Source organism: Canis aureus, chromosome 17, assembly GCF_053574225.1.
Source record: "Canis aureus isolate CA01 chromosome 17, VMU_Caureus_v.1.0, whole genome shotgun sequence".
NCBI lineage: Eukaryota > Metazoa > Chordata > Mammalia > Carnivora > Canidae > Canis > Canis aureus.
The window spans coordinates 10490330-10502564 of record NC_135627.1 but is presented as its reverse complement, the minus strand read 5'-3'; the positions used below and the strand labels follow the sequence as shown (position 1 = coordinate 10502564).

Genomic DNA, 12235 nt, shown 5'->3' with positions numbered 1-12235 from the left:
TCAAATTTGAACCAGGATTCAAATGAGACTTGTTACAGCATTGGGGAGACAGTTTTAATTTCAGAGTTTTGAATGTAATCTAAATAGACATCTATACTTCCCCTTTCAATGATTCTTTCCCCAAGGCATCTCTGTGGGGTTTTTTCCCTTAGTTTAATGAATTTTATACTGCTTGAAAGAAGACCCTTTATAGCTGTCTTGCACTGAATTTGCAAAAATAATTAAAGCTGTGAGGATTTTCTTCATTTTCAAAGTTTGCAAAACCCTACCTACATTCTCCAGTGTCTTTGCAAGGTCATTGTCACTGTTCAGAGGACAGCACTGGGTCAAGGAAATTTTTAGCTTGTATGCAAACTGATTTGGCTTCTCAGTAGCCAAATTACACATTCACAGACAACCTCATTTCTGGTCAATTTTTTTATCTTATGTAGAAAATCATTACTTGCCTGTATCTTTATTTATATCTATACTTGTGTCTATGTCTATCTCCATTTCCAGAGCCAGTGTTGGGTTTAGGGTGGTGAAAAGAGAAGCAAGATCTCTATTTAATTAGCTATGGGAGCCGTGAAAGTAATGCTACTGCTATATTGCTGCCAGGAACCAGTTGTGTCTTATATGCAACACACCCAGAAAGCAAAAGATGAATTTTACATGGAGTATCATTGGCATGGTTTTTTTAGAACATTGTTTATTTTGAAGAGTGACAAAAGAAAAGCTACCTTAGTGGCTATTAAGGCATGACACTGGTGATACCATGGGGGTGGTGGTGGTGGTAGTGCTGGTGGGAACAGGTACTTTAGAACCTCTCAAAATGTGTCCCCAAGGAGCCCTTTTAGTAAGCCCCTCTGAATCCTATTTTTTTAAAAACACTTTTCTCCTTCAAAATGCCTTTATTAAGCAATAAATAATTCAATGTTTCTTTTTTCCCTTACAAGAAGGCATATATGAAGAGACTTCAAAGCTTTGGCATAAGGGAAGTTACACTGCCACCTAGAATTTGCAGATTTCCAGCTAAAAGTTTTAAAGTTGGCATTTGAGTTGGCACACCTGGCCTGACATTGGGTGCACGGATGATTTCTTCTAGGCTTCCTGGAGTGTTAAAAAAAAAAAAAAAAAAACAAGGCAGCTGGCTCCATACTTTCGCTTGAAGAGTTCTGCAGATCAGCAGTCCTCAGGTGGAAACCACTGTCTCAGAGGCCAAGGATGTGGCCAGAAAGTGATGGGGAAAAGATGTGCAGCATGCTGGTACTTAAGAAGAATGTGATTCCAGGATTCCACCAACAATTGATCATGCAGACTGCACCGGCCCTCAGGGAGCTTCTCCCTGGAGGGCTCTGGTGTCCTTTGCCATCTGGCACCTTGACTTTATTATTTTCCTAACTCTGGATTTGGTCCCTCTGCTCCCCCTCCATCACTGGGTTATGGTCATAAGTGCTCTTTCCTTTAATTTCCAATTTTGAACGCTTTCCTAGTGTCCTACTTCACTCTTGTTGCTTCTTATCCGTTCTAGTTTCTTCACTGTACCTTTTAGCTCTCTCCTATCCCACTCATCTTCAGGATATTTCCTCCTCTGCCAAGTGTGACAACAGACTTTCTCTAACAGCTTTGTGTAATGTTTCGTATTTAACCCCTCCATTTTAGAGGTGACTCGCACTGGCTTCTATTACTCTTGAAAAATGTCTATGAACCAAACATTTATATTTTAACACAACTGGTTTTTACCACAATCGTAATAAAATACATTAAAAGTCTCCGGAGGCCTCACTGAAATGTAGTATATTGCAAGCGTATTGGGTCTGTGTCTAAAGAGGCTCCTTGCTCCAGAAAGTCACTGAGAGAAGAGGTGCCTTGGGCAGCATCTGCCATCATGTGGAGTGTATGGTAAGCCTCTGAGCTCTCACCTGCTGCAAAAGTCCTAACTCCAGTGGCTCTGATTAAATCCTCTGCTTTTGCAGGGGAAACAAAGAACTATTTGGGATAATTTTAGTGATTGAGTTGCTTAATTCACCTTCATTCCTCAGAAAACTGCCCCTCACATCACCAGTTATTTCATGAATATAATGATGTTTCTGTTATCTAAAATATGATTATTTTTAGACGGGTAATTGACAGTCCTATGAGTGAGCCTCCACAATAGGCATGACTTATGTTTGGCATTTTCACAACTTTATTGTGACTCAATAATAGATCCTAGGCTTTAGGTCCGAATTACCTCCCTTTGAATCCTAACTTGGCTGCGTATTAGCTTTGTGACCTAAGATAAGTTACTTAACTTCTCTGTGCCTTGGTTTCCTCATCTGTAAGATGGATATATTAATAATACCTACATCACATGTTTGCTGTGAAATTTAAATAAGTAAAAATAACACAGCACCTGGCACTGAACGGGTCTGACAAATGTTACTGCATCTATAAGAACCTACAGATTAGTTGGTGAAAGGATAAAAGATGAAAAAAAGTTTGTACTGAATAAAGACATATTATGAAATATATAGTGTTGTCTGGAACTTAAAATGTTAAGAAAATCAAATCACTTTTACGTCTTCCCCATTCTATTTTCTATCTGGGAGTAAAAATAGAGTATATGCATTTAAATCCTTAAGGGCTGAGCCTGCACACAGAAAACTAAAAAGTATTTCGGGTCATATTTTTATTGGAGGTCTGCAAGAAGCTGTGAAAAACAGGCTGAAGTTTCAGGTATTCACACAGTTATATGCATATGTGTATGAAAATGCATATGTGTGTGTATGTGTGTGTGGGGGGTGTATTCTTGAAACTATGTAAATGAGACTCACCTCAAAAGCCAAGATCACTGGAAATAAGGGGGGATATAAAAAAAATGACACAGTTTGTAAAAACTCATGAAACAAAATATTCTTATACAAAATGGAAGAAAATGAATAGGACATTTTAATTTAGTATGATAATATTTGGTGAGTTTCAAGTATGAATTAGTAAGTGATTTAATAGATAGGTAGTGCTAGTCTAATCATGACCAAAGAACAATGTGAAAAGTACTAATGAAAATAAATTTGCTGTTTTATTTATGGTTGAAATTTTCAATGTTCAAATATCTCTAAATATTCAAAGAAGATATTTCAACTTGTAGGCTGACATAATTCAATAATCAGCTCTGGTATAAAGGATTTTCAGAAATACAAAGCATCTCTAATATATAGCAAGTGATTAAACAAAAGCCATTTTATAACTAATGACAGATGCTTAAAGCAAAGCTCATATATTAAAACTATATAGCTCAGAATAAAGTCATGTCAATTAAAGTCTTGGTTTTTTTAATTGTTGGTTTTTCACTGGGGTTAGATAAAAAATATATATGTTATGTATATATTACATATAATATCAAATATTAGTACATTTGAATTCATAAACTTGAAAAGAAATTGCCATATAGATTTATTTTACTTCTTTCTAGTGGAAAAACTATTTTACAAATGTGGGCTGGAATGACATGGAATTTTAATTGGCCAATGTTTATTTAAAACCATACAGAACCTGGTCGGGATCCCTGGGTGGCGCAGCGGTTTGGCGCCTGCCTTTGGCCCAGGGCGCGATCCTGGAGACCCAGGATCGAATCCCACATCGGGCTCCCGGTGCATGGAGCCTGCTTCTCCCTCTGCCTGTGTCTCTGCCTCTCTCTCTCTCTCTGTGACTATCATAAATAAATAAAAATTAAAAAAAAAAAAAGAACCTGGTTGTATCACCAGTTTAAAAAAATAGAATATTTTTCATTTTATCCATAGAATGCACATTTTAATGACCTCTTTCAGGGGATATTAAAATATCTATGCACAATAAACATGGTATACAGGAAAATCCACATCTAAATACCAAATTTGTAAGGCAAAGACTAAGGTAGTTTGCACAACAGATTTTTATTAGTTATGTCTAATGATATGGTTGGTCAGTTTCAATTTTGAACTCCCTAATTACGTATTTCTGTAACTAGAAGCTGCATAAAGCATTGCATCAATGGCATAAAAGAAGTTCCCAAATCTCATTTGAAAAACCTGTCACTGTTGCTGCAAACTGAAAAGATCTGGAAGAAATCATTTCTACTATGCCCAGAGGGCCATTTTGCCTGTGTAGCTAAACGACAGGAAAGCACTTAAATCCTTCCTTGATATGCTCACAGTGGGCATCCTTTTTATCAAATATATATTTTTTCTTTCATTGACTACCCTTGGTTAAAAGCACAGACTTTGGAGATAAACAAAAGTACAAAGATGAAATGCCTAAAGTGACTTTAAGATATGCAAATGACAACAAAACCATTTAAATAGGTTATGTCTTTGCTTTCATTAAAAAAGAAAACTCATATGCAATTTGAAAATTCTGAATGTGTAGGGTCTTCCTAGAATTCTAGGTAAGACTTGTTTTATAGCCTTCATTCTTTGTTAACATCCTAATTGTTAGTGATGGGGAGGGTGATCCAAGAATATCTTATCCCCCTTCTCAGGCAAGGGAAGCAAAAGCAAAGATAAGCTATCGGAACTATATCAAACTAAAAAGCTTCTGTATGGCAAAGGAAATCATCAACAAAATGAAAAGGCAACCAACTGAATGGTAGAAGATATTTGCAAATGATGTGTCCACTAAGAGGTTAAATATGAAATATTCAAAGAACTACTAAACATCCCCCAAACCCAAACAGTATGGTTAAAATAAGGGCAGAGAAACTGAACAGATATTTTCCCAAAGACATTTATATGGCAAACAGACAGATGAAAAGATGCCCAACATCACTCATCATCAAGGTCATGCAAATCAAAACCACAATGAGATATCACCTCACACCTGGCAGAATGGCCGAAGTAAAAAACACAACAAACAAGTATTGGCAAAGATGTCAAGAAAAAGAAATCCTTGTGCACTGTTGGTGGGAATGCAAACTGGTGTAGCCACTGTGGAAAATACTATGAAGCCTCAAAAAATTAAAAATAGGATTGCCATATGATCCAGTAATTCCACTACTGAGTATTTCCCCAAAGAAAACAAAAACACTAACTTGAAAGGATATATGTGCTCCTATGTTTACTGGAGCACTTACAAAAGTTAAAATATGGAAGCAACCCAAGTGTCCATCCATAAATGAATGTATAAAGAAAAGGTCACACACACACACACACACACACACACACACACACACACAGTGGAATATTACTTGGGCATATAAAGGATGAGATCTTGCCATTTGTGACAACATGGAGGGAGCTAGAGGATATAATGCCAAGTGAAATCTGTCAGACAGGGAATGACAAACACCATATAATTTCACTTATATGTGAAAGCTAATAAACAAAACAAATAAAAAAACCAGAAACAGACTCATACAGAGTACAAACTGATGGTTGCCAAGGAGGAGGTAGGGAAAGGCAAAATAGGTGAAGGAAATTAAGAGGTACAAATTTTCAGTTATAAAATAAGCCATGAGGATGAAAGGCAGAGTCTAGGGAATATAGTCAATAATATTGTAATAACTTTGTGTGGTGACAGATAGAGAGTACACATATGGTGAGCATTGCATAATATATAGAATCGTTGAACCACTATGTTGAACACCTGAAGCTAATATAACATTGAATGTCAATTATATTTTAATAAAAAAGAATATCTTATCCAGTGTCCTTTTCTCACACCAACTCTACCTTTCAAAGGGTCTCTAACTCTTTGATAGAGCCAAATACTTAAGCCAAGTATCTTCCATGCAACAGAAACTATGAGAATGGTCCATCATGCCTGTATTGTTCTGCCATCAGTCATATAACCTACACACATTTTCATTTCCATTTTTTTGGATATGATTATCAATGCTATAATATCCAATCTGTTTTCATGCATAACTGGGCACACACAGTTGATCATTTATTCTATTCAATTTCTTATAATGACTATGGGCACCAAGACTAAATTCTCTTTTAGTGTCTAGAGGTCAGGCAAGTTGATGCTTAATATTTTTATGATGATGATCAAAAGTATTACACATAATTATGCAAAATGGCAATCAGGCCCTGAGGCATTTTATTTTCAAACAACCTTCACATAATGGCAGAAGAATAGTCACCAATCCAATTTCCTGTCATATGTCCATCTTATTTTTATTCAAAATAGTAATATGAAAATATTCCTAAGATAAGTATAGAGCAATAGAAAATTTTCTTTGTTGATAATGGACAAAAGTTAAAAAATTTTGCCAACTTAGACTGCCTTAATTTCTTAAAATCTATTTTTTTACTTTGAAGCTCTCTTTTAACAGTATCTGTAAGCATGTTTTACCCTTATTTTTTTTAAATGGAGATTTAAGGAATTCCCCACACATTACTTACTTGTTTAAGCTTCTTTAGATCTTCATCAAGTTCTAAGTTGTCCAAAATAACCGCAACAAACAAACTCAGGAGGATCTATAAAATGGTTAAATAACAATGAAAAAACCCACATGCCGTAAATATCAAAATATTATATAGATATGATATAGAATATCTACCTAAAATATATACTATATAGAATGCATTAAATAAAAAAATGAACCTATAGTTGTGAAGCATTGCATAGGGATTTTAAGGTATTTATCACAAATATGTTAAAGGAAATGCATATGTTACCTGAAATAAACATATAAAATATTAATTTGCTTTATGTAACCGATGTAAAATGGAAATTAAGAAAAATTTTTAATAGCTCAACAGTCCCACTTATGAGACTATATCCATAGAAAATAATTTAGGTAGTAAAAGGCTTTATATACAAAGGTGCTTGATAGTTATTTGTAATAATGAAATATTAGAAGTAACGTCTAACCTTACATAAATATATAACACAGTATGCAGATCTCGATAATAAAATTCACACAGCCATTAAAGATTCCCATTGTGGTAGCTAGTCTCCAAGAGGAGACTTGGTGTTCACACTCTCGTGAGCCTCCTCCCAAATTGAATACAGCTTGGTCTGTGTAATTGGTTACGGAAATGATTGTGGGTGACTCATGAGGCTAGGTGATAAAGACATTGTGGCTTTCAGTTGGCTGTCTTGGATCACCCACCCTGGTGGAAGCCCGGTGCCATGTTATGAGGACACACAAGTGCCCTAGGGAGAGGTCCCTATGGTGATGAACCAAGGTCTCCCACCCTGTGAATTTGGGTCCATCTTAAAAATGGATCCTCCCGCCCTTGTCAAGCCTTCAGCTGACTGCAATCCCGCCAACATCTTGACTGCAAACTCATGAGACATTCTGAGTTAGAAACACCCAGCTCAGCCTGTCCCAGATTCCTGACCCGCAGAAAATATGTGAGAAATAAATGTTTATCGTTGTAAGCTCTTATTGTCCATAATTTGTTATACAGCTAAATAACTAATGCACTCATGAATTTTAATAGTATTAAGAAAACGCTCACATTGCAATATTAAATAAGAGTGAACATGGTGGAAGTGCAAGGGGGTACAAAAAAGAAAAATAGAGAAATGCTAGAAGGAGGTACTTTGGAAATGTTAATGGAGCCTGCCTTTGTGGAAAACAGACTTCTCCCCTTTTGTATTTCACCACATTTCACAATTAAAAAAAAAAAAGGCTTAGGCTTCTCTCGGAATGGGTAAAAAAGGGTAAAAGAAAGCAAGCAACAAAAAAGTAGAATTAAAAAATATTTAATTTTAGTCCCTTTTCTTTTTTTACATTTTTTAATTTAAATTCAATTTGCCAACATATACTATAACACCCAGTTCTCATCCCCATCAAGTGCCCTCCTCAGTGCCTGTGAGGTTTGAATTTCCTAAGGTTCCACATTCATTGGATAAATCTTTTTCATTCTGAACTTAGGTTCCTCCTTTCAATTTCCCTCTTAAGAAATTATTCCTATTTGTTAATATTATATGGTTAAGCATGAAGGTAAGAAAGTTAAGGCAATTTAGTCATGACTTTTAAGTACCAGAGAGATTTATTATGCAAAAGTAAATAGCCAGCACTTTTCCAAACTCAATGAGTAGATAATAAAGGGAAAATGAGCCACCAAATATTATTAGACTTTGACAATATATGCTTGCCTTGGGACAAGTGCCAGTACCCTTCTATTTAAAAGCCAGGTCCTCTGGAATCCTACCAGGACTTAAAGAAGATACAGAATGGTCTAGATGACAGATTTTTACTGATGTCACCATGTCTGCCACAGCATGGACATCTAGGCACAGATCTATTCAGCATTCCTCTAACCAGACTTTATTCTCAACAGGACCATTCACAGTCCACCTTGCATGACCTTGATATTCTCATCAGCAGCAGTAGCAGAAGAAGAGTGTACCTTCCCCTATAGTCTCACCCCAAATTCAGATGTCCACCTGAAGGTCTCCTGCCTGGAGTAAGTGCTGTTGTAGACCATTTCCATCACTCATCGGGTATTGACCAGGCAATACTCTGTCCTAATTTAACCAATTTTCCTATCTTCCCAATAAAGGATACATACAAATCTATCTATCTATCTATCTATCTATCTATCTATCTATCTATCTATCTATCATCTATCTATCTCTGATAAGAGGGAAAGTGATGATTCCTTCCTTTTCTTAGAGCATTTTCTTTAGAAAACTTGTCTTCTTTTGCAAATTCTTCCTTTGCCTCTTTGAGATCTTTTTAAAAGTAAAATAAGGGCAGCCCTGGTGGCGCAGCGGTTTAGCGCCACCTGCAGCCCAGGGTGTAATCTTGGGGACCTGGGATCGAGTCCCACGTCGGGCTTCCTGCATGGAGCCTGCTTCTCCCTCTGCCTGTGTCTCTGCCTCTCTCTTGCTCTCTCTGAATGAATAAATAAATAAATCTTTAAAAAAATAAAAGCAAAATAAGTCTCACTTATTTTACAACCCAGGAATGGTTTTCTGGGGGGGGGGGTGCAATGTCTTTGACATATGAATGTCTGGCAGACAGCACCCTATCTATTTCCCTTTTACCCTGCTCATGGAGGGAGGGGAGTGTCACTTAGCAACCTGGCGCCATGTTGCAAAACTACCCACTTGTCTTGAAGAGATCAGTTTCCTTTTTCTTCTGGATAAAAGGTAATTAGCTATCACAGATGGCCACCCCAATTACCAGGTGAATTTAGGGGGAACTCTAACAAATGGTGCTGTCAAGCCTTCTTATGTGAGGCCTAGTTATTTTCATCTTGAGGCCACAGATGTAACGTGGCGATATGTATACAAGGTGAGACTGCTTTGTCTTTGCGGTCTCTTTAGCGGGTTGCCTGTGTTGCCCACTGCAGTCTGGATTAGTGCTGATTCAATAATAAAACTATTTTTTTTTCCTCATCTACCGTGGTGGAGAGGTTTTCTGGGTTGGCAGGATATTTTATTTTTAATTATTTTCCCAACACCAGACAGATGGCAGGCTACTTAAGGACAGTGAGGTTATGTTATTCGATTAAATTCGACAGGCAGTTGATTGGGCTCCATCGATGTGTCAGACACTGACTGGTCAGGAGCACAAATAAGATATTGGGCTCACTGCTATGAAGTTTACAATCAAATTGAGCAGCCGTTGGTTGGCAGCTGGGAAGAAAGAATGCCATGGTGGGAGACTTCAGTTGGCCACCAGACACTGAGTTTTGGGGTCCTCGTCTGTGAAATATTATGGATAATAACAACAAGAGCTGAGTGAATTGCAGTTTATCCCCTTTATCATTTAATCTTCTGACAACCCTGTGGTGTGGTACAGCCTGTATGAAGATATACAGACATAAATTTAGATATGCAAAACTAACATAATTTTCTTGGTATTTCTACAAATGGATTTAATTTAGTCCATAAATCCTCCATTTGCTTGATGGCTGAAAACTGAATCTTGCTATATCAATTCAATTTAGTCCTTTCAAACTCAGTTACATTTGAATAAATGCTCCTTTTGCTGGCCAAAGGTCAAGGGTGTGCTTGTCATCAGTGTCTGGTCCACTGGGCCATGTGACCTGTCCTCTGTCCCCCATCACGGGCAGTGACGCTGCCTGTTTTGGGGCCTCCCTGGCTTGATCACCAATTCAGCTGCTGCAGCTCCTGCTAAGATCTGATTCACAGTGACACCCTCTGTGTTAGTTTCCTAGGGCTGATATAGTGAACTGCACAGGCTTGGTGGCTGGAAACAATAGAAATGTATTCTATGATAACTCTGGAAGTGAGCTGTCCAAAATTGGGCTGTCAGGACGACCATGCTCCTTCAAGAGGCTCCAGGGGAGGATCAACTTTGCCTCTTCCAGCTTCCAGAGGCCCTAGGTTGTCATTGGCATGTGGTGGCATCCCTGCAGCCTCTGCCTCTGTCTTCACATGGCCTTCTCTTGCTTCCCATGTCTTGTCTTCATCTATTGCCTATAAGGACACTTGCCATTGGATTTAGGGCTCACTTAGATAATTCAGGATGTCTCATTTCAAAGAACCTTAATTAAAACACATCTGGAAAGACCTTTATTCCAAAGAAGGTCAAATTCACAGGTGTGGGGGTTAAGAAGTAGACACATCTTTTTTGGGCTCCTCATTCAAATCCCTCTACTCTCCATCTGGTCTCTAGCTTGGGCCATTGTTCTCACTCTAGTGTTGTTCCTACACACTGGCTCTCAACATTCAGGGAAGTCAGAAAGTTCTGCCATGCCAAGTGGGAATGGAGACAGACTTGTTCTTGAGCATCTTTCAGGCCCCTTTCTCTTAGAACTTTATAGACCTTCAACTCTGCGCAGGCCAACCCTCATCCATGTGGGGCCTCCAGCAGGGCTACTTCCCCTCAAAGTTCTGATGTGAAATGGTGTCAAGTCATAGATGTGGAACACACCCAGGTTGGCACCAATACTTCTGCTGCTCTAAGTGTGGCTGCCCCCCTACCTGGGACACACACTGTACTGCCCTGCTTCCCTCAAGTTCTTTTTTTTTTTTTTTTTTTTTTAAACTTTTATTTATTTATGATAGGCACACAGTGAGAGAGAGAGAGAGAGGCAGAGACACAGGCAGAGGGAGAAGCAGGCTCCATGCACTGGGAGCCTGACGTGGGATTCGATCCCGGATATCCAGGACCGCGCCCTGGGCCAAAGGCAGGCGCCAAACCGCTGCGCCACCCAGGGATCCCTTCCCTCAAGTTCTATCCTAGAAAATGTTATTTCTTATCAGAAAGGAAGAATGTGAAGGGAACCTGGAGTGGGGGCTGAGAGAGAGGCTCACACGAGTATGAAGACTGGCAACCAGAAAGTCAACACAATCAGAGTTATCAACACATTTAGTCCTGTGCCACCTGAGCACTTAGACTTCTGAGAGCTGATCGGGGCCAATGGGCCCAAGTGTGTCTTCTGAATGCTACTTATTTAAGATGGTGAGGCATTGATAAAGTCCAACCATGCACTACCAAGTTATCAAGATACCAAGGAGAAAGGTGATTTTGGCAGGAAGAGAATTATAAGAAAGGATTTCCAGGTGGCACATGTGATGACAAGACCTTGGAAGCATGTGGCTTCTTAGGGGCCTGGTGGGTGGTTAAGTACCACAGAGCTCAGCTCCCAGAGACCAGAGACGTAGGCCAGAGGCATGGCAGTTTACCCCAAAGCCACGGAGCTTGGGAGGTGTGAGTGATTCACTAATAATCACTAAGTAATGACATTAGCTTCCTTTCTGTTAATTTTTTCCTTCCAAGTGTAATTTTTTAATGCATAATGTAGTTATTTGAAATTGGCTCACTGAAACAGTGTCTAGACAGTATAAAGTACAGTTTGACAAAGGGCTATTAAATAAATAAGGTTTTGTTACTTAAGAGAAAAAACAGTCATTTGATACATTCTTCCCAGAGGAGAGAGAAAGAAAAGATCCTCTCAGAGCAGGACAGAGAGACAGACATAGGATGCTCCCTACAGTTTCTACTTCCCAGGCAGATAGGAGTTTAGTTTTCAGGGTAGAAAGAAGGCAAGTCACAAAAAGGAAAAGTTTTGGCTTTGCTAGGAAAAATGTGGAAGGGGTTGTGTGGTTTGAAAGCCTTGCATCTACAGAATGAAGCAGGTGGGAGGGAGTCTGGGTAACACAGTCACTAAGTGAATATAAGAGAAAGTTCAAAGTTTGCTTTTCATCATCATTAAACTTGAGTTCGTTCAACAAATATCTTTGCATGTTTAGGCATCACTGCTTAATTAACCTGACAACGTGATGGCACACACGTGAAGCCGTATTTAAAAATCTGTGTGGAGCTGGCATTTCCTCTGGGAACTCCACTTGGACAAGGACT

General features: G+C 38.6%; 1 protein-coding gene across 6 annotated transcripts in view; it reads right to left on the bottom strand.

Moving 5' to 3' along the window:
- The window catches only part of NALCN (sodium leak channel, non-selective), a 318959-nt gene that overhangs the window by 106796 nt on the left and 199928 nt on the right, over nt 1-12235 (bottom strand). For all 6 annotated transcript variants that reach the window (XM_077855055.1, XM_077855051.1, XM_077855050.1 and 3 more), the window contains one exon: nt 6345-6419. In XM_077855055.1, coding sequence (XP_077711181.1) covers nt 6345-6419 — 75 coding nt within the window. The remainder of the gene's footprint in view (nt 1-6344; nt 6420-12235) is intronic.